The sequence below is a fragment of the Equus caballus genome, chromosome 26 (assembly GCF_041296265.1).
Source record: "Equus caballus isolate H_3958 breed thoroughbred chromosome 26, TB-T2T, whole genome shotgun sequence".
Lineage (NCBI taxonomy): Eukaryota > Metazoa > Chordata > Mammalia > Perissodactyla > Equidae > Equus > Equus caballus.
The window spans coordinates 46,822,944-46,841,157 of NC_091709.1; the positions used below are offsets into that span (position 1 = coordinate 46,822,944).

Genomic DNA, 18,214 nt, shown 5'->3' on the forward strand with positions numbered 1-18,214 from the left:
GGACACTGCGCCTGCAGAGCGGCCGCAGCGGCGCGGAGTGAATTGTCCGGCACCGCGCGCAGGACCGCGCCAGGTAGATGCCACGCTTCCCTGCTCATCGTGGCATCTGCTCACACCGCGAGGGCACAAGGCTCCTGGCCTTGGCCGGGCCTGGGGAGGTGCGGCAGGCAGGGGGCCCGCCCTGGGGAGGACACTCGGCCTTCGGAGTCCTCGCCTTTGGGAAGAGGGGGCGCGGACCCTCCAGGCTCGGGGAGGGCCGGTTCCTTCAGACAAGCCCCGGGCGCGCCTGTCCTGCAGCAGCGTGGGAAAGGTGGGCCCGCGGGGGCCAGCACCTCCGTGTCCTCAGTGCCTGTGTCGGCCAAGAGGGGCACCTCGACGTCCCCCTCCCACGCCCGTCCATGGGGCCCGCTGGCGACCTGGGAGCCTCCCTGGTTCCCGGAGACGCCATCCAAGTGGGGCCCTCCCCCATTCCTGCAGCCGCTGGGTGCTCGCACCCTCGGGTCCCTCCCTCGACCCCTGCGCCCCGACTGACCCAACGCTCGCCTCTGGGCTGGAAGCGCCGCCGCGGAGCCGCCTCCCAGCACGGAGCCCGGCCCCGGGCCTCGTCCGCCCGGCCCCTCTTCTCACGCTGCCCGCTGCAGGGTGCGGGTCGGGGCGATTCTGGCACAAAGCAGGCAGTGCTGGCTAGGTCACACCCCGGTTGGCCATGCCCCAGCTTGGCTCAGACTCCCTCGGGGTAGCCAGGACCCCCACCACCGGAGACCCCTTTCCTGGGTCCCTTTCTCCTCCAGTCCGCGCCCCCGTGGTGTGCCCGCTACGCGGCTTATGAGAGCCAAGTGCTCAACACTCGGGACTTCCACAAGCCGCTTGTCCCACCGCCGAGAGCTTGAAACCGGCCCTGGGGACAACGTTTACACCGCGGGCGCTGGCAAACGCGGCCCATCGGGCTGTTCACCGCAGAGTCTCCCCGCGCCCCGCCTGGGGGAGTCAGGCTCCCCCGGCCCTTTGGGTCCAGCCAAGCTGCCCTGCCTTACTCTCAGTCCCCTCCTGGCCAGCCCCAGCCCAGGGCCGCAGAGTTCTCAAGAAAGAAGGCTGTAGAATGTCTTTGCTCTTAACTTAAAAACAACCCAGTTCCCAAAAGGAAACCTTCCAGCCGCTCCAGTGACCCCTCCGAAGGGTGGCTTCCCTTCAGTCTCGTGTGTCCGCATTCCTGCATGTAAATAAATGCAAATCCTCTCCCTCGAGGGACGCAGAGCCTTGTTCAGAGCTAGTCCTAGCTTGAGCACCCACCCTATATTTTCACATAAATCTCACGCCACCGTTTCTAGATCAAACTTCATCCTGCCCGCCCTCCCCCCTCCGCCCCGGGACAGAATCCAGATTTCTCACTGACTTTAGTGTCTCTCTGCTGTCTGGGGCAGCAGAATTTATGGTTAAGAACACAGGCCCATCGGGGTTCCCATACAGGGTCTTCTGATTGCTCACGAGGGCTCTGGGGTGAGTTCTCAGTTGTGCCTCAGTTTCCCCATCTGTAAAGTGGGCATAACAGCAGCACCCACCTCACAAGGTTCTTGTGAGGGTTAGTGAGTTAATCGTCATAGAGCTGCTCGGAATAGTTCCTGGCATAGCAAGACCTATTATATAAGCGTTGGGGAATACCGTAAAAATAAATAAAGCTCCCGAGCCATTCATTAGCCTCTGGATTCGGGAGAGGATTACACTCCAGAATAAAGAGGATATAACAAAAGAAAAACAAAATACGCTATGATTCAACTGAGTGCTGAGAACTACGGGGAATGATAGGAAGAAGCCCCAGAAAGATGCTCAGACAGGGGCCGTCAGGAGCGACTGGCCCCCTTGGGTCCACCCTCAGGTCGATGCTCCCCCTGTGCTGGCACCCCCAGCTCCCTGCATCCCCTGGGCTTCAGCCTCTCGGGAGTTTAATGAGCTGAGCTACCTACCCATTGTGGATCCAGGACGCGCGTCCTCAGGGACCTGCTCCAACAACAATAAGGAAATAGACTCTTCTAGAAACACACGATGGACAACATGCACCCCTGAGGGGTATATAAGCCCCAAGCACCCCAGGCAGCTCACACACCCTCAACCACCCTCTCCGGCACACACACACATACACTCACACACACCCGCCTCCAGCCCCACCGCCCCACCATGGCCGCCTCCACCCTGTCCGTCTGCTCCAGCGACCTCAGCTATGGCAGCCGGGTCTGCCAGCCCGGTTCCTGGGACTCCTGCCCCGACTCCTCCTGGCAGGTGGACGACGGCCCAGAGAGCTGCTGCGAGCCCCCCTGCTGCGCCCCCAGCTGCTGCGTCCCGGCCCCCTGCTTGAGCCTCATCTGCACCCCCGCCAGCTGTGTGTACAGCCCCTGCCAGGCAGCCTGCACCAGCTCCTGCACGCCCTCGTGCTGCCAGCAGTCTAGCTGCCAGCCCTCCTGCTGTGCCTCCTCCCCCTGCCAGCAGGCCTGCTGCGTGCCAGTCTGCTGCACCCCCGTCTGCTGCAAGCCCGTGTGCTGTGTGCCCGTCTGCTGTGGGCCCTCCCCCTGCTCAGACCCCTCATGCTGCCAGCAGTCTAGCTGCCAGCCCTCCTGCTGCACCTCCTCCCCCTGCCAGCAGGACTGCTGTGTGCCCGTCTCCTGCACCCCCGTCTGCTGCAAGCCTGTGTGCTGTGTGCCCGTCTGCCCTGGGCCCTCCCCCTGCTCAGACACCTCGTGCTGCCAGCAGTCTAGCTGCCAGCCCTCCTGCTCCGCCTCCTCCCCCTGCCAGCAGGCCTGCTGCGTGCCCGTCTGCTGCACCCCCGTCTGCTGCAAGCCCGTGTGCTGTGTGCCCGTTTGCTCTGGGGCCTCCCCCTGCTCAGACTCCTCATGCTGCCAGCAGTCTAGCTGCCAGCCGTCCTGCTGCACCTCCTCCCCCTGCCAGCAGGCCTGCTGCGTGCCCGTCTCCTGCACACCCGCCTGCTCCAAGGCCTCCCCCTGCCCAGCCCCCTCGTGCTGCCAGCCCAGCCCCTGCCCCCCGTCCTGCTGCAAACCCTCCTCCTGCGTGTCCCTCATCTGCCGCCCCGTGTGCAGGCCCGCCTGCTGCGTGCCCGTGCCCTCCTGCTGCGGCCCTGCCTCCTGCCAGCCCAGCTGCTGCCGCCCGGCCTCCAGCGTGTCCCTGCTCTGCCGGCCTGTGTGCAAACCCTCCTCCTGCGTGTCCCTGCTCTGCCGCCCCACGTGCTCCCGCGTGGCCCGCTGCAGCCCCGCCTCGGCCCAGAAGTCCTGCTACTGACTGGGCACGTCCTCCAGGGCCAGCCGGGCACTATGGGACACCGCACCTCTCCCACTGCCTCTGTCAGGATGTAACCCCAGCACAAGCTTCAGCACTCATCGAAGCGTGAATGCTCGCTGACCTCAGACCCCAACAACCAGGGTTCAGCCTGCAGCCTCCACATCAGGCCCGGGTGAACCTGAGACGGCCCTCCCCTATTACTGGTGGCTCCCTGGTTGTTTCTGATGGCCAGGGCCCCAGCCCTTCCCCATAGCCTTACTGGGGCCTCTACCCTCTACCCGGAAGCCATTTGCCCTCCCCACCTTGGACGTGTCTTGAACAGAATGAATAAACTCGCCGTCCTTGCCTCTGCTGGTCCTCTCTCCCGGCCCAGTTTTACATTTCGTTTTTCCAGCCCTCCACGTACCCCTGGCCTCAGCAACCTTGGAGATAAGCCATGTCTTGGGAGCATTTCCAATGGCGTTGAGATCTGAGGCCCACCCCAGTTGTCCTGCGGCCCCTGGCTCCTGCATCTGTATCTCCGGGCAGCTCTGGGGTGGCTGTGCTGCCTGTCCAGGATTCAGGCAGCCAATAGGCACTTGGCCAGTAGGTCTGGTGGCAAGAGGGCCCTGTCGCCCCAGAACTGGCTTTCCCCATCAGTCTGCCGACACCCAGAGGGCACGGCCCTAGTTGCCAGGAGACCAGCTGGTCTAGGGCCTCCCTGGGGCACAGCTGACGAGGAGCATTTCTGCCAACCACCAGCTTCCTGAGCCTTTCCCTCCATCTCCCCTTGAATCTTAGCCCTTTATTCAAACGTCCCAACCCTGTCTGTCTGTGCCCGTGCAGGCCGATGACAATACCCCTTCCCCGGCCCCAGGTCCAGCCTGGATGTGGGAGAGGTCAGGGGAAGAAGACAGGGGGTAGGTGATTTCAAGGGCCCACTCTGGGGTCTGAGGCCCAGGCTTGTTGCCCTTGGGGGATTTTCCCTTGGGGCCAGTCTGGACAGGTCCCCAATTTCCCTGAGCTTCCCACGCCCAGGTTTCACTCTCAGACAGCGCTGCTTCCTAACCTGTGGGCCCCCTGCCTCCATACCCCCACCAGTGCCACCTCCTAGCTCTTGATCCTGCCCTGCTGTTGATGCCTCCCAGGAGGCCATGAAATCCAGCAAGGCGACCCCCTGAGGGAGGCAGGTCAACAGTCAACACCCCCCTTAGAGCAGGTCTAAGAGATCACCTGCCCCTCAGCCGCTCCCCTGCAGAACCTGGGCCACACTCCCCAAGCTGGGTCAGCTTTTCCAGTGCCACCCCCCTAAAAGTGGGGGGAGGGTCTTCAGGGAACCTGTCAGTGGAAAGTAGGACTACCCTCCTGCAATTAGAATTTGGTGGTGTCAGGACTGCCCCCCTGCCGAGTGGTTAAGTTCACCCGCTCCCGCTTCCATGGCCCAGGGTCTTGCTAGTTCAGATCCTGGGCGCAGACCTAGCACTGGTCATCCAGCCATGCTGTGGCAGCATCCCACATAGAAGAACTAGAAAGACCCACGAGTAGGATATACAACTGCGGCTTTGGAGAGGGGAAAAAAAAAAAAAAAAAAGGAAGATTGGCAACAGATGTTAGCTCAGGGCCAATCTTCAAAAAAAAAGAACTGGGTGGCGTATACGGGTGCAGACAGACTAACCGCCCCCCCCCCCCAGTCCTTCCTGCTACATTCTGGGGCTGTGGAGGCAGGTGGGAGTCCTGACCCCTGCTTCCCCTGAGGTCCCCGCCCTCCCCCTCTCCTGAGGGACCCGCCCCTCCCTCCTGGGTCCCAACTATGGAAGAGAGGGTGTGTGAAGTCAATTCCCCAGGTGTCATAGGCCGCCAGGGAATTCCCTGGGTCTCTGGCCACCGCAGGCCCCCTCTGTGCCTTTAGTACTCTCCTCCTGACCAACTTCACGGCCACCCAGAGACTAGCGGACGGGGTAGCCCCAACGTCCTGTGTGAAAACCCATAGGCCCTTGCTCAGAAACACGTATTGAAATGCATAAAATACAATACTCCAGAGTTGGAGACCGTTGTGGGAAACTACAGTCACCAAAATGTTTTTAAAACAAACGATGTGGTGAGATGCGCACTTTTTCGTCACGGCACTGATTGAGGAGCCCCCCGCGTATGGGGCAGGACGTCCCCGCGCAGCCGCGATGGGGCGCGAGGCTGCCGGCGGCTCCACGGGGCTCAGGCCCGGCGCTGCGGACGCCGCGGAGCCCATCCCTGCCTGCGGAGCTGCTGCGGCCGGGTCGGCGGGGCCCGCCCCAGTTCCCGGCCCCTGACTTCCACCCCTACCGGACGGGGCCCGCTGCGTCGGAAAGCGCGCGCGCGGCGAAGAATGCCCGGGTTAACCAGAAAAGACCCGAATTGCGGACGCCCCTGAACGCTGTTGCATTCCGTCCCGCGGGGTCGTCCAACACTGGTGACCCCTCCGCGGTGCGCCCCAAGCTCCGCCCCCGACCCCCAGACGTGTCACACACGGGGCGAGGCGTCCGGGCAGGGTCGCGGTCCCGAGCGCAGGGTGTCCCCGAGCCCCGTCCCCACTGGCTGCACCCGAGCCCGGCGCCCGCGGACCCGAGAGCCCGGCGCGCGCTCCTCGCGCACCCGGACCTGAGCCGCCCGTGGCGGACGACGGCGACCTCGCTGTGCCAGCGGCGCAGCGGGCCCCGTGCAGACCGCGGGGACGCACGCGGCCGCAAAGACGAGGAGACGAAACGGTTTCCTACCTGGGTGGGTGGGTACGCACCGGTCTCTCCTCAGCGGCGCGTGCGTGCACACACACTCACGCGTATTGGCACACGCACACGCGCGCGCACACTCACTGCCTTCCCCTCGGCCACCCCGCGCTCGGCCCGCGCCCGCACGTCCTGCGCGCTCCCCGGCGGTGGTCCCCCCAGGCCGCACACGGTCCCGTCCTGCAGGTGCGCGGCGAGGCCCAGGGTGAGGGCCCGGGAAGAGCCGGCGGTCCGTTGTTTCTCGCCCTCCCAGAAGCGGGCAGCTCCAGCCCTCGGGGTCGCCCCGCCCTTCCCCTTCCATCGCCCGCGGCCGGAGCGGGGGCGGTGGGGGCTCGCCCGGCTGCAAACCGACCCTGGGGTCACCTTGGAAGCAAGGTCGGCGTTTCCTCTCCTTTTCCACCTCCCAGCGGCGGGCCAAGTTCCACTGAAGTGGCCAGAGATGCTGGGTAGACTGGATTCGCCTGAGACCCCCACAAAGTCCCCACCCCAGGGCAAAGCTCTCTGGGCTTCGGCGGCGGCGCGGCCCCCGGACTGGGGGTGGGATGAAGAGTGAGCCGTTAACAGATGGAGTCCCACCTTGGAGCCCCGAGCCCCTCCGAGGACACAGACACCGGGCTTTCACGTCGGGTGCGGGGTGAGGAGGGGTTGTGAGCCCCCCGCCCGGGCCCAGGGTGCTCCTTCAGGCGCAGATGCAAGATTAGGAGGGGGAGGGTAACAGCTGAGGACCACGACCCCCGACGCTCCCCCAGACTCTCAGGATTCGGAGAGAAGGGGGAGGTCTCCTCCAAGCAGGGAATTCAGGATCCATCCGGGAGGATGGGGTAGGGGAGCAGAGGACAGGGGGAGGCAGGGGGGACCAGGAACGGAATGCTGCGAGGTCCAGGCTGAGGGAGGGTCTTCCGCGCTGCAGGGGCCGGTGGGGGTCCAGCTGGAAACCCAGCCCAGACCCAGAAGCCTGCGTTGGTGGCTTCCTAGATTTTATCCTGGAAAACGGCTGCCAGGAAATCCATGATTAACTCTTAAAGATTAAAACCATAGAAGCAGCATATAGTGTATGGTTACATTATAAAAAGGAATATTCCGGGGCCGGCCTGGTGGCACGGTTAAGTTCCCACGTTCTGCTTCCGCTGCCAGGGTTCACCGGTTTGAATCCCGGGTGTGGACATGGCACCGCTTGGCAGGCTGTGCTGTGGTTGGCATCCCAGTTGCCAACAGCCCAGCCCTGCAAAATCACTCAAGCCAGTGAGGCGGGCCTTTCTGCCTCTGTCCCCCCACGACATCCCCGACGTCCCAGTGCGGTGTGAGGGGTCACCTAGGGGTGTGGAGCTCAGAGGAGGCTGGTCTCATGAGGCTCAGCCTCAGATTCAGCCTTGTGCCCCCAGCACCCAAGGATGGAGTGGGAAGCCGTGCCCACGTGGACAAAGGACGGCTGACAGGGACACACTCAAACAGGCTTCTCAGCCGCCTCACAGGCTTTACGGGCGGTCCGTCCATTTGAACCACCAGGAAGGAACCGCTGTGGAAGCCTGGCCTGAGGAGCTTCCTGGCCCCGCAGTTGCAAAGGAGGCCAGCTGCCTCTGCTGGGCGGCCTCCCGGTGGCCTTCACACCCCGGCCAGCTTTGAACATGGAAATCTGTTCTCATCGTTTCCTGAGTACTTTCTCTAGCTCCGGGGATGCACACAGCCCTCCTGCCCCCAGCCCCCGAGGTCTGACCACCCACCAACTCCTGCACACGGCCCCCGCGCTGCCCATGTCTTTGCCCTGGAGGCTCTGGCTCCCTGAACTTTCCACCTCAATGGCCCTCCTGGATCCCTCCCGCCTAGGGGAGGTCACAGCCTGCCGGGGCCCTCACTGCCCACCACACAGCTGTGATTTGACTGCAGTGCGAGCTCCAAGCAGGCAGGGACCACACTGCCTGTGCTGCGTCCCCAGCGGTGGGCGCGGTGCCTTCCTTGCAGGGGTATTGAGCGAATGAAGGAGGGAGGAGTGGGAAATGGAGGGGTGCCATGTGGGTTAGTCCTGACGCCTCACCAAGGCCCTAAGCCCTGGGTGTGGAGCCCACGTCTGACCCTCCCCAGAGTTAGCGGTCGACACTCTCGGGCACAATCCGGAGATACATCCGAAGGCTGTTATCCTGACGCCCAGCAGCAGGTGACAGTTGTGCCTCCCAGGCCTCACCCCACCTCTTCTCTCTGCCCAGCCCCTCTGGAGCCTACCGGTGACCCCGTCCCATTGGGGTCCAGCTGTCTCCATTCTGGTTCCCACAGAATCCCTCTGCCCTGGCCCCCGTCCATGTAAAGACGAGGCTGGGTCAGGACAAGCTGAGTTGGGGACGGCCCACAGGGATTTTGCCCCAGCACCTCCCCCGCCCCCAACCACAGCTGCTGCTCACTCCCTGATTGAGAGCCCACATCTAGAACACAGCCCACCCAGGTGTCTCCCCGCAGGACACCCCCAGCCACTCCCCTGGCACCACACACCATGCAACCCAGAGTCACAGGATTCTCGCAGGAGCTGGGAGATCTTAGCAGTCATATTTCAACCTCTTTGTCCTGAGGTGGCTGGGCCCAGCTCGGTGGAGTGGCTGAGAGGCCCAAGGAACAGAAGCCTGGCACCTGGGGTCAGGGAAGCCAACAGCTCATAAAGAGGCATCTCGCCTTAAAATCCTGCCTGCCACACTCACCCAGCAGGAGCCCACCCCACACACCCCACTCACACCCTCAGCCCCCAGCCACTCTGCTGCAAAGCCCCTGCCACCCTCCTGCCGAGGCTGCTCCAAGCCCCGGCAGCATGGTTCATACTGACCGCCTGTAGGGCTCATCTCTCTGGCTCGGCTGAGGCTCTCTCAGACCTGACCCATCCTCAGACGCACCTGCGCAGAAGGGCCAGCACCACCCCCTGGCCCATCCCTCATTGGAGGGTCCATGCCAGACACTGGGCAGACATTTAACCCCTATTTTCCCATCAGCACAACTGGCCACACCCCCTACCTGGAGGAGGTGTCCGCAGACACCTCTTAGAGAAGGGCACTGGTCAGCTGCTGCTCACCCACATGCTAGTCACCTGGTGAGCCGCTCTTCCGTCTGCAACCTGCCACCTGCGTGATCCTGACTATTACAGCTTCCCACGAGCACTGCCAGCTCCCCCGCCCACTTCAGCTGGCCAGGACACAGCTGCTGTCCCGCTCTTAAGAAAGCCGGGCAGAAGTGGCCGCAACATATCCAGACAAGGCCCTCCCTCCAACCCCCAGGCCTCCAGGACTGTCCCTCCCCAGGCCTCCTGGACGCTGAACTTGAAGCCCTACCAGCCCTACAGACATGCAGTCCCCTTGAGCCATCATCCCTTCTGTTCTCTAGCTCCTGGACCACTCTGGCCGCCCCGCCATTGCCCATGAGTTAACTCCTTCTAAGGTGCAGCTATAAAGAGACAGATTTTCTTCCCTCTACTGCCCTGCCCGGTCCGGGACTCCCAAAAATCCCAGCCGACTGTAAGGTTCCCTCAGCCCTACAGTGAGTTATTTGCAACCTAATAGCACGGAGCGAGTCTGTACACAGGACAGAGAGAGATGGGATGCTGCTGCCAATCAAAGGGGCCCCCTCTCCCAAGCACGATGCCCTCATGAGAAAGGGGGGTGGCGCCAAGGGGCACCTCAACAGCTGCGTTGCAAACAGCCTGCTCGCCACCAATCACTGCTCCAGGGTGATGTTGTCAGCAGTCACAGGCTCGGGGGCCAGGACTTCAAAGCCTGGGCCCCTGGCACTTCACATACACAGCAGCGCAGACCCACAAACAAGGCCTAAAGGAAAGTGGAGCCAACCTCCCCACACACACAGCCCCACACTGGAAATTCGTGTGCTTTTCAGAACTGGATGGAATCAAAGTGACCTTGTTAACTGTTTGACACCCTGAGTCGGCTTTATGCAAGTGTCTTGGGAGCGGTCCAAATTCAGTGCAATATTATTGACTTGACTTTTATCTTTCCCCCCCAGTTCTCGGTATTTATAACTGGGTCATCTTTTAACTATTTGCAACACGCCTTCAGGGGAGAGGGGGCGGGCTTTATAAATCACCTTTATTATTATTTTATGCAGATTGATTCTGTTCCCAGTGCTAAGGGGAACATGAAGATACATGTCAGTGACTCATCTCCCACCACGGAGACTGCCGTGCGCTCAGGATTACGGTGGGCTCCGGTGCCGCATGGGGTCCTCCTGCCGTGCACCCCGGACTCCAAGTGTTGGCCTTTGTCAGGGAAGGAAGCACGGCAATCCAGGGGATTTTGCTTGGCCGCAGATGGACTTGGCTCTTGTACTGTTTGTAAAATCATTCGTCCCCAGGCAGTCCCCACAGGCAGGTGCAGCAGCCCCCGGAGACAAGGAGCAGGCGCTCCCCCGACATTCCCACATGGTGGCTGCTCCAGCCCCCCAGGGCCTGCTCACCTCCCCCCATTCTGCCCTGGCTGTTCCCCGGGGGCTGGGGACCTTTACAGAACCCCTCCCAGGTCAGTGTTCCAAACTTGGGTCATCATTGGTCATCTCCTGGTCACGTCACTGGGAACCAAGTGCCACCAGAGCCAAGAACCATACATGGAGGGGACTTCAGAGGATTCCAGGGACCCAGGATGAGTAACTCACAAATAAAACCAGATCCACAGAGCAAACCACCCCAGCACCTCCGACACCCACACCGCCCGACCTCTTGCCGAGGCCATGTGTGCTGCACCGCTCGCTCACGTCCTGAAACCGGCTTCTATCGGCCAGGTCTCCTTCCCGTCAGTATGCTTTTTAAGGTGAGGTTCGATAAATAAAATCTCTAGGTGGGAACTCCAGAAAGGTATGATAATGTCATGGTCATTAGCAAATCCACATGGCCTTTCTAAAAAGGAGGGGGGCAGCATCTCCCCTCGGCTTCCCTTCTGTCCCCAGTGGCACTCTCCCCTCGGGTGGGGGCTGACCCCGAAGGGCCCTGCTCTTGGCTCCACTGTCGGTGTGTTTGAGGCTGTTCCCACCTTTCTTGCTTCTCTGGGACAGAACTATCAGGCCTGGGGGGCCCTGTGCTTTGCTGAGTGCAGACCTGGGGTTCTCTGTCCAGAGAGGGAATGGGGGACCTGCCTCTGCGCCTTCCTTCCTTCCCAGAGGCAAAGCAGGTAAACGCGTGTGAAGGGCTTCAGGCGGCAGCTGGTTAACTCTTTGAAACTCTCCCCGCCCTCTTAGCATTTTAAGGAACCGCGTTTCTATTGTGACCGCCAAGCTGTTCCCTCTAATCTCTGCCGCCACGGGCCCACCTCTGCCCTTCTCCCCAGGGTGCTACCTGCTGGCGCTCCTAAAGCAACTGGACCCCCAGTGGCCTTGAATCGGCAATAGAAAGCAGCATTCAACGCGCACGACACCCTCCCGGCTCCTGGCACGGTGCCCCGCCCCTGTCCCCGTGTCACCCCATTACCTGTGCAGGGCTCCCATTGCTGGGCACCTCGGCCTGGGGTCGCCAGGGGCAGGAGTGCGACACACAGCGTCAGCAGGACAGACATGAGGGGCTGGGGTCCCAAGCTCCATCCAGGGGCTCCACACTCGGCCCACGGGGAGGCAGCTGCTCCTCAGACACCTGGGTCTGCCTCGGGGCCCCAGGGCGGTCACTGTGATGGCCACATGCCCACGGCCCACAGCAGGAAAGCTTCTAGCGGCTCTGCCAGGGGAGGCAGGTGTGCTGGCAGGTCGGGGCTGCGGCTGCCTGGCTATCTGCTCATTTCCGCACGGGCTTGGGTCCTGCTGTGCAGGTGACAGCTGATAAAATCTCCGCACGGCTGCGATTAGTCATTGTCAAAGCGCATTTTTCCCGAAGGAAAGACAGAAATAGATCGTCCAGTGGAGAGCTGAGAGCAAACCAGAAAAACTCAGAGAACCTGTTTTCCTCGGGGTAGACTCCGGCACTGCCTGCCTTTTAGGACCGCGAGGCCGGCCACCAGCTGCCGAGGAGCAGATCCCCGAGGGTGTGTGCCCCGAGGCTCTGGGCGCAGGTCCCCGTGCTCTGCTGGGCACCCGGCGGCAGCGGCGGTCCCCAAGCTCGGCAATGGCTGTCCCCAGGAGGAGTCGGCTACCGCAGAGGGCTTTTATCTGGTGCCCAGCCCTCCCGAGGGTGTGTGGGTTTGTCAACTGTTGGGTTTCAGGAATTTCCCTGCGGAGGGAAGTCAGTCCTTCAAGGAAACAGCTAATGAGAAGACAGAGGAGAAGCGTCGCCCCGGGGAGGGGAGCTCGCGCCCCTCGGCTGCGCCTGCGTGCCCACAGCTGGTCCATGTCCTCAAGGCCCAGGGTCACTCAGTCTGCCCTCCCAAACTGCAGTTAAGGTGAAGCGCTGCTCCAGGCAGGATGGCTCCTAAGTGCCATTATTCTTTTTTAGCACACCCTGCCTGCCAGCCCCTCCCTACAGCGCACAGGACCTGCTGGGAGAGAGCTCCGAGGGCGTCCCGTGCCCGCTTTATGCCCTTGGATGGAGACCCCTGGCATCGTGGTCCCTCATGGGTAGCTCTCCCTGGGTCAGGAGGACCCCTTTCATAGGCTCCTAAAATGCACATTTGTCCTCATTTCAGAACGACGGTGTTATGACTGTGATTTCCGAGTTCCCCCGGGGGAAGCCCCAGCTCTGAGGTCTGGGCAGCAGCTGGTCTGACACAGAAGGTGCTTGTGACGAGCAGGGACCCTGGGTTTAGGGCTTGTTGTGGGGGAGGGCGGGAGGGGGAGGGAGAGACAGAGAGAGACAGAGACAAAGAGAGACAGAGAGAGACAGAGAGAGAGAACAGGGAAAGACAGAGGGAGACAGAAAGAGAGGGAGGGAGACAGAGACAGAGAGAGTGACAGAGACAAAGAGAGACAGAGAGAGAGAGGTGGGAAGGTAAGAGAGGGTGAGTCAAAGGCTCTGTCCGTAAAAGCACCCCTGTGACTGAAGAGATTCCTTTTCTTTCTCTCTGTCTCTGTCTCTGTCTGTCTGTCTGTCGATATAGACATATATACATCTCCCACAGATACTAACCGATCAATGGCTTCTGCGCTAGTCACTGGGTCAGTTACCTGGGGTCATACAGCCCCATTCGGAGCGCCAGGCGAACCCATGCGGTGGGCCTCCTCACCCCCCAGGCTCCTGTGTCAGCCCGGCGCGGCCAGCACACGGTGTAGGACAGAGACTTTCTGACCTCACTGGATCTCGGGGGCTGTGAAACGTTCATGTGCACGGTACAACTCCTCACCACCAGTGGGTGAAAGGAAGGACAGCTGTGTAAATGGAATACATGGAGCTTTCCTCCCTTCTTTCCAACTGGTGAGCACTCTGTGGGCCAGAGGCCCTGGGAGGGGCAGGGGCAGGTCAGGAGGGCGGGTGACTCCCCACAGGATGGGCAGGTGGCACCTGTGTAGGGACAAAAACCCAGGCAGTGTCACTGTGATTCCTGCTGACCTTGCCACATGACTGTTGACCTCTGACCCTAGGTCTCTTGCTGACCTTTAACTGGTTGATAAAAATGAAATCATGTGTCGTTTTATAACAACCAGATCTGAAGAATTGAAATCACATGTACCTTCTATTACATTTGATCCAGTAATACCCATAATATGCTCGATGACAAACCAGGGTTAATCAGTGGAAACCTTGCTTGTATTCAAAACTACAGAAACATGTGACCGAATGCACAAAAAAGGTCAGAATTTCCTTCTCTAGACTGGTCCCCTTATGACCCTGGACAAGCCACTTAAGTGCTCTGAATTTCACTTCCACATCTATAGACCGGCCCTGTAAGACCTGCACCTGGGGACACCCTGTAAATTAAATGATGATATAACTGACAGGAAGCAGCCTCTCTCCACACATGTCCTGGGCACACGCACTCTGAGATGCACAGTGAGCAGAGGGAGGACGTCCCCTCCCTGGGGGACACACCAGCACACCCACACTGAAGCCCCTGAGGCAACAGCAGCGAGGAATCGGGCCTACAGCTTTCTCCCCCAGTTTTCTCCGAGCTCATTTGCCATGGAAATCCTTCTCCCCACGTCACACGCACTAAAGTCATGGGGACGTGTCCCAAAGACCCACTAAGACAGACGCATGTGTAAAGAACAAGCATGTCCCTGCCACAAGACCAGAGATCAGAGCTCTTTCGGGGTTTGTTCAGAGCCTGCCCGAACCTCACAGAGTCGGGACTTCACTCCCGGAATGCAGGCTGGGAAAACCCCCAGTTGTTAGCAAGACACAGGCCCCACCAGCCCTGGAGTTTCAGGCCGGCCCGCCAGCCCGTCCTGGGTCTGCCTCCAAACGAAAATAGAGAAAATCTCCTGAGACGCTCCGCAGACACACCCCGTTTAACTCGGGGGCAGACCGTTGCTCCCCTTTGTCCACTGCAGCGACACACAGGAGGCCTGCGTCGACCCTGCTGACAACTCCGCTTATTTCACTGAGTCCACCGACGCGAACACCACAAGCGGGCCGCCCTGGGCTTCCCGGGAAGGACGCTCTCTCCAGGGAAGTGAGGAGAAGTGGCTGGGAAAGGAGAAATTTGAAAGGAGAACTCCATGAGACAAAAATACAACGCTGATGCCATCCAGTTCCCCGAGTTTGGGGCTCTATTAAACTAACCTGTCACTCAGGCAGACTGTGGAACCTCAGTGCTTTTCAATAATTTAAAGACACAAAATTCCTCCACAATATACCATAACTTGGTGTTTAATGACCACTATTCTAAGGATGTTTGAAAAGGTCTCTGGGGAACAGAAGAGAGCACTTGACATGTGACAGGGAGTCTAGAAAGACTTCTGAATTCTTGGCAGCCTGGACAAGGAGGGCCAGCCAGCGCCGGGGGCCCACTGCTCCTGGAGAGGCACAAGAGGCTGTTGTCTCCAGGACGCGCAGCTGGAATTCCATGTGGAGAGGGATTCCGTAAGAGAGGTCTCTTAGGGTTATTGAATGGGAGAGTGAGAGCTCTTTGGATAGTAGGCTAGGCCATCCACCTTTCTTCTGAGAAAGGGCTGCCACTAATATTTCCTCCCTACCACTTCTTTCTTGATACTTTGGTTTAAATGTTTTTGGTTTTTTTTTTTTTAACATACTTTTTGATGCTTTTATCTTTTGCCAGGTATTTTATTTAGTCAGCAACATTTTCCTTAACACTTACGGGTCTTTAAAGACAATCTTTACATTTCTCTGCTGTCCTGTTGCATGTTTGTTTACTTCTGCCCCATCTGGAGTGTGATCTCGGATATGTGGAATGCAGTGAGCTGAACTCTGTTTCCAGAAAGCTGTTATGAATGCTCCATTGATTACATACCTCTGCTTTCCCCCTCACCTGCCACACGCGTGATGAATTGGGCTCCTACAGACTCTTGGATCCATTCCACTAACCTCCATTCTGCTAATCTCTTTGTCTGTTTCCTTTGCCAGTACGTTACGTTGATCTCAGTGCATATAGTCAGGGTTCATATCTGTAGATAAAGGACATACGCACCAGTTTCCCCTTTTCAAAATTGTGTTAGCAATTCTCACATATTTGCTCTTCCACAGGGACTTCAAAAACTATTGGTTCTCATCACCACCTCCCAAACCAAAATCAAACAAAAAAGCAAAAAAAAATTAAAGCAATACTTATAGGAATGGTAATAAATGTATAGATAATTTCAGAATAATGAGCATTTGCATGACATGAAGTCTTCCCAATCAGGGACATGTAGATCTCTCTGTTTATTCCAATCTTGAATTAAGTTCATAAAAAAAAAACTTATAGTTTTGACTCTAGAGGTCCTGCACTTTTTCTATAAAGTTGTTCCTATAAATATCCTATAAATTTACTTATAATTTTATCATCATTGTGAACATAATCTCTCATTTCCATTTGTAATTGGTTACTACTAGTAGAAAGAAAATTGGTTCTTTTTGTCCAGTTATCTTGTATCTAGCAACCTCAAATTTACTAAGGGATTTTAGAGTCTCTTGTTTTTCTAAGTAAACAAACATTGTCTGCAAATAAAAATAATTTTGGCTCTTCTGTTTTTCTTTGGGTACCACTTTGTTTTCTTATTTTATAGGATGAACGAGAGCCTTCCAAACAATGTTGGAAACGGGGACGACAGTGGGCTCATCTCATTCCTGATTTCAGTGGGAATGGCTGGGAGGTTTGGTAGCATCATCATATTAAAGAATTATTCTTTTCCTCTTTTACTTAAAGTAGGAATGGCCACTGCATTTTCTCAAATGCTTTTGCACATGATAGGATTTCACGTTTTCTATTTTAATTTGTCAATGGAATTAATCACAAGGGTCTCTTTCTCGATGCTGAGCCATCCTTACACACCTGGAGTAAGGCTCAGCGGTCATGGTGCATTTTTCTTTTAACATGCTGCTGGATTGGATCCGATGTTTCATTTGCAACACTTGCTTTCACACTCACATTCTTCTCTTCTCCTTGCTTTCTTTCCAGGCAGCCCCCTCGGGTCCCAGTGTTTCCTTGGATGCATAAGGCAGAGAAACACGTGTCACAGTCTGCCCCTCTGTGCCGAGCACCAGGCTCTATTTGCAGCTACCCACCTGACATCCTCCTGGGTGTCTCAAAGGCACTGTCCCAGCGTTCCCAGGGATACAGGCCAGAAACCCGGAACTCATTCTTGGCTCCTCCCTCAGGAAGTCCCATTGAGTTCACCCTTAAACACGTCTGCCCCCTGCCCCCTCTGCCTTTCTGGTCCAGCCACCTTCATTCCACGCTGCTGTGGCCGGCACCCCTCCAGGCCTCCTGTACCTGCCCGTAGCAGTCTCTGCAGAATTCAAACCTGGCCGGACTGATTTCCCTTCAGTGGCTTCAGGTTGTTTCCAGAATAAAGATAACATTCAGGGTGTGGCCTACAAGGCCCTGGGGTTTGGCCTTGCCCACCACCCGGCTACAGTTTCACCCCTCCACACACACGCCCTCCCTCTGGGCTCCAGCCTATGGGGTTTGTCTCAGACCCCCATGCAGGATGTACCTCTTCCTACTGGGCCTGTTCCCAGGCTCGGCCTTCTCCCCGACACCCTCCTCCTTCCTTGGCCTAATTAACTCCTCTGGGGAGTGCGCCTCTCCTCCAGGGCGCTTTTGATCACACACTCAGGTGATCCTCTGCATGATGTCTGTCTTTCTCCCCAGACTGGAAGCTCCACAAGCCCAGACCATGCCTCTTTGGACTCACCCTTGTACACAGCATTCAATAATCTGTAATGAATTAATAAACTTCCTATCCTGACTGTGGGTTGATACTAAGGTTATGCTAGCTTTATAAAATTAATTGGGGTGCTTCCCATGCTTTTCCACGGTCTAGAATACTTTGACTATTGTCAGGAAATGTTCTGGGAGAAAGTGCCCTCATTTGGGTAATGAATGACGCTCTGAAGTTCGCTAGTGTGATGGTTAATTTTATGTGTCAGTTTGACTGGGCCGCAGTAGTCAGATATTTGGTCAAACAGGTCTGGATATTTTTGTGAAGGCATTTTTAACATGAGATTAGCATTTGGATCTGCCCTAATGTGAGTGAGCCTCATCCAGTTGGTTGAAGGTCTCTAAGAAAAAGACTAGGTTCCTTCCAGGAGGAAGGAACTCTGCCAGAAGTCTGCATTCAGATTTGAGATGCGGTGTCAATTCTTTCTTGGGTCTCCAGCCTGCAGCCCACTTGGCCGACTTTCGACTTTTTGGACTTGCTAGCCTCCATGGTCCCATGAGCCAATTCTTTAAACTCTCTCTCTATCTCTCTCCATATGTATATGTATATATATCCGTTTCTCCGGAGAAGCTAACTACACCTAAGGCAATGCTTCTTAAATTGTCTTCCAAGGCACACCCTAGGGTGGGGAGGGGAGAGCTGAGGTTGAGGAGGAAGAGGAAAGGAAGGAGAAGGAAGAAGAGGAGAGGGGAGGAGGAGGGGGAGGAATCTGAGCTGAGAAGGTGAGGCTCCCGGCTCCTGGCCTCTCTGCAAACGGGGGAGTTCTGCTTTTATTATTCTTAGAAATTGAAGTTCCAGGCAATGTCACTCTAGGAGAGAAAGATTCTTCTAAATTAAAATTTAAGTCTGGAAACCACTTCTACGGAATTTCAATGGGATCCATTTACGTGGATTCAGATGGTAGGATCTGTTTTCAGGGGGCCCCTCTATTCCCTAAGTAGGTTATGACAGGCCTTAGGCATTTATTTACTGTT

The 18,214-nt window shown here is 57.8% G+C and overlaps 2 protein-coding genes and 1 long non-coding RNA gene across 5 annotated transcripts in view; 1 reads left to right on the forward strand and 2 right to left on the reverse strand.

Moving 5' to 3' along the window:
• The window catches only part of TSPEAR (thrombospondin type laminin G domain and EAR repeats), a 172,012-nt gene extending 159,772 nt beyond the window's left edge, over nt 1–12,240 (reverse strand). The window contains exon 1 of one of the 3 annotated variants that reach the window (XR_011432999.1): nt 6,015–6,267. Coding sequence is in view for 1 of the 3 variants with exons in the window: in XM_070252468.1 (XP_070108569.1) it covers nt 11,467–11,551 (85 nt within the window). In the remaining 2 variants the exon portion in view is untranslated. Of the gene's footprint in view, nt 1–6,014; nt 6,270–11,466 lie in introns of those variants that run through there. The other 2 variants (XM_070252468.1, XM_023630287.2) reach the window with 2 other exon arrangements.
• Nucleotides 1,256–3,632, forward strand: LOC106782617 (keratin-associated protein 10-1). Its single transcript, XM_023630290.2, has one exon. It carries the CDS (start codon nt 2,173–2,175, stop codon nt 3,283–3,285), a length of 1,113 nt encoding a protein of 370 aa, XP_023486058.1. The 5' UTR covers nt 1,256–2,172; the 3' UTR covers nt 3,286–3,632.
• Nucleotides 12,241–13,643: 1,403 nt separating the features above from the next.
• LOC111770845 (uncharacterized) lies at nt 13,644–16,521 on the reverse strand. Its single transcript, XR_011432791.1, has 3 exons — nt 16,349–16,521; nt 15,403–15,482; nt 13,644–14,544 (listed from the first exon to the last, which is right to left on the reverse strand). It is a non-coding gene; the product is annotated as an uncharacterized lncRNA (long non-coding RNA).
• Between the last annotated feature and the right edge of the window lie 1,693 nt (nt 16,522–18,214).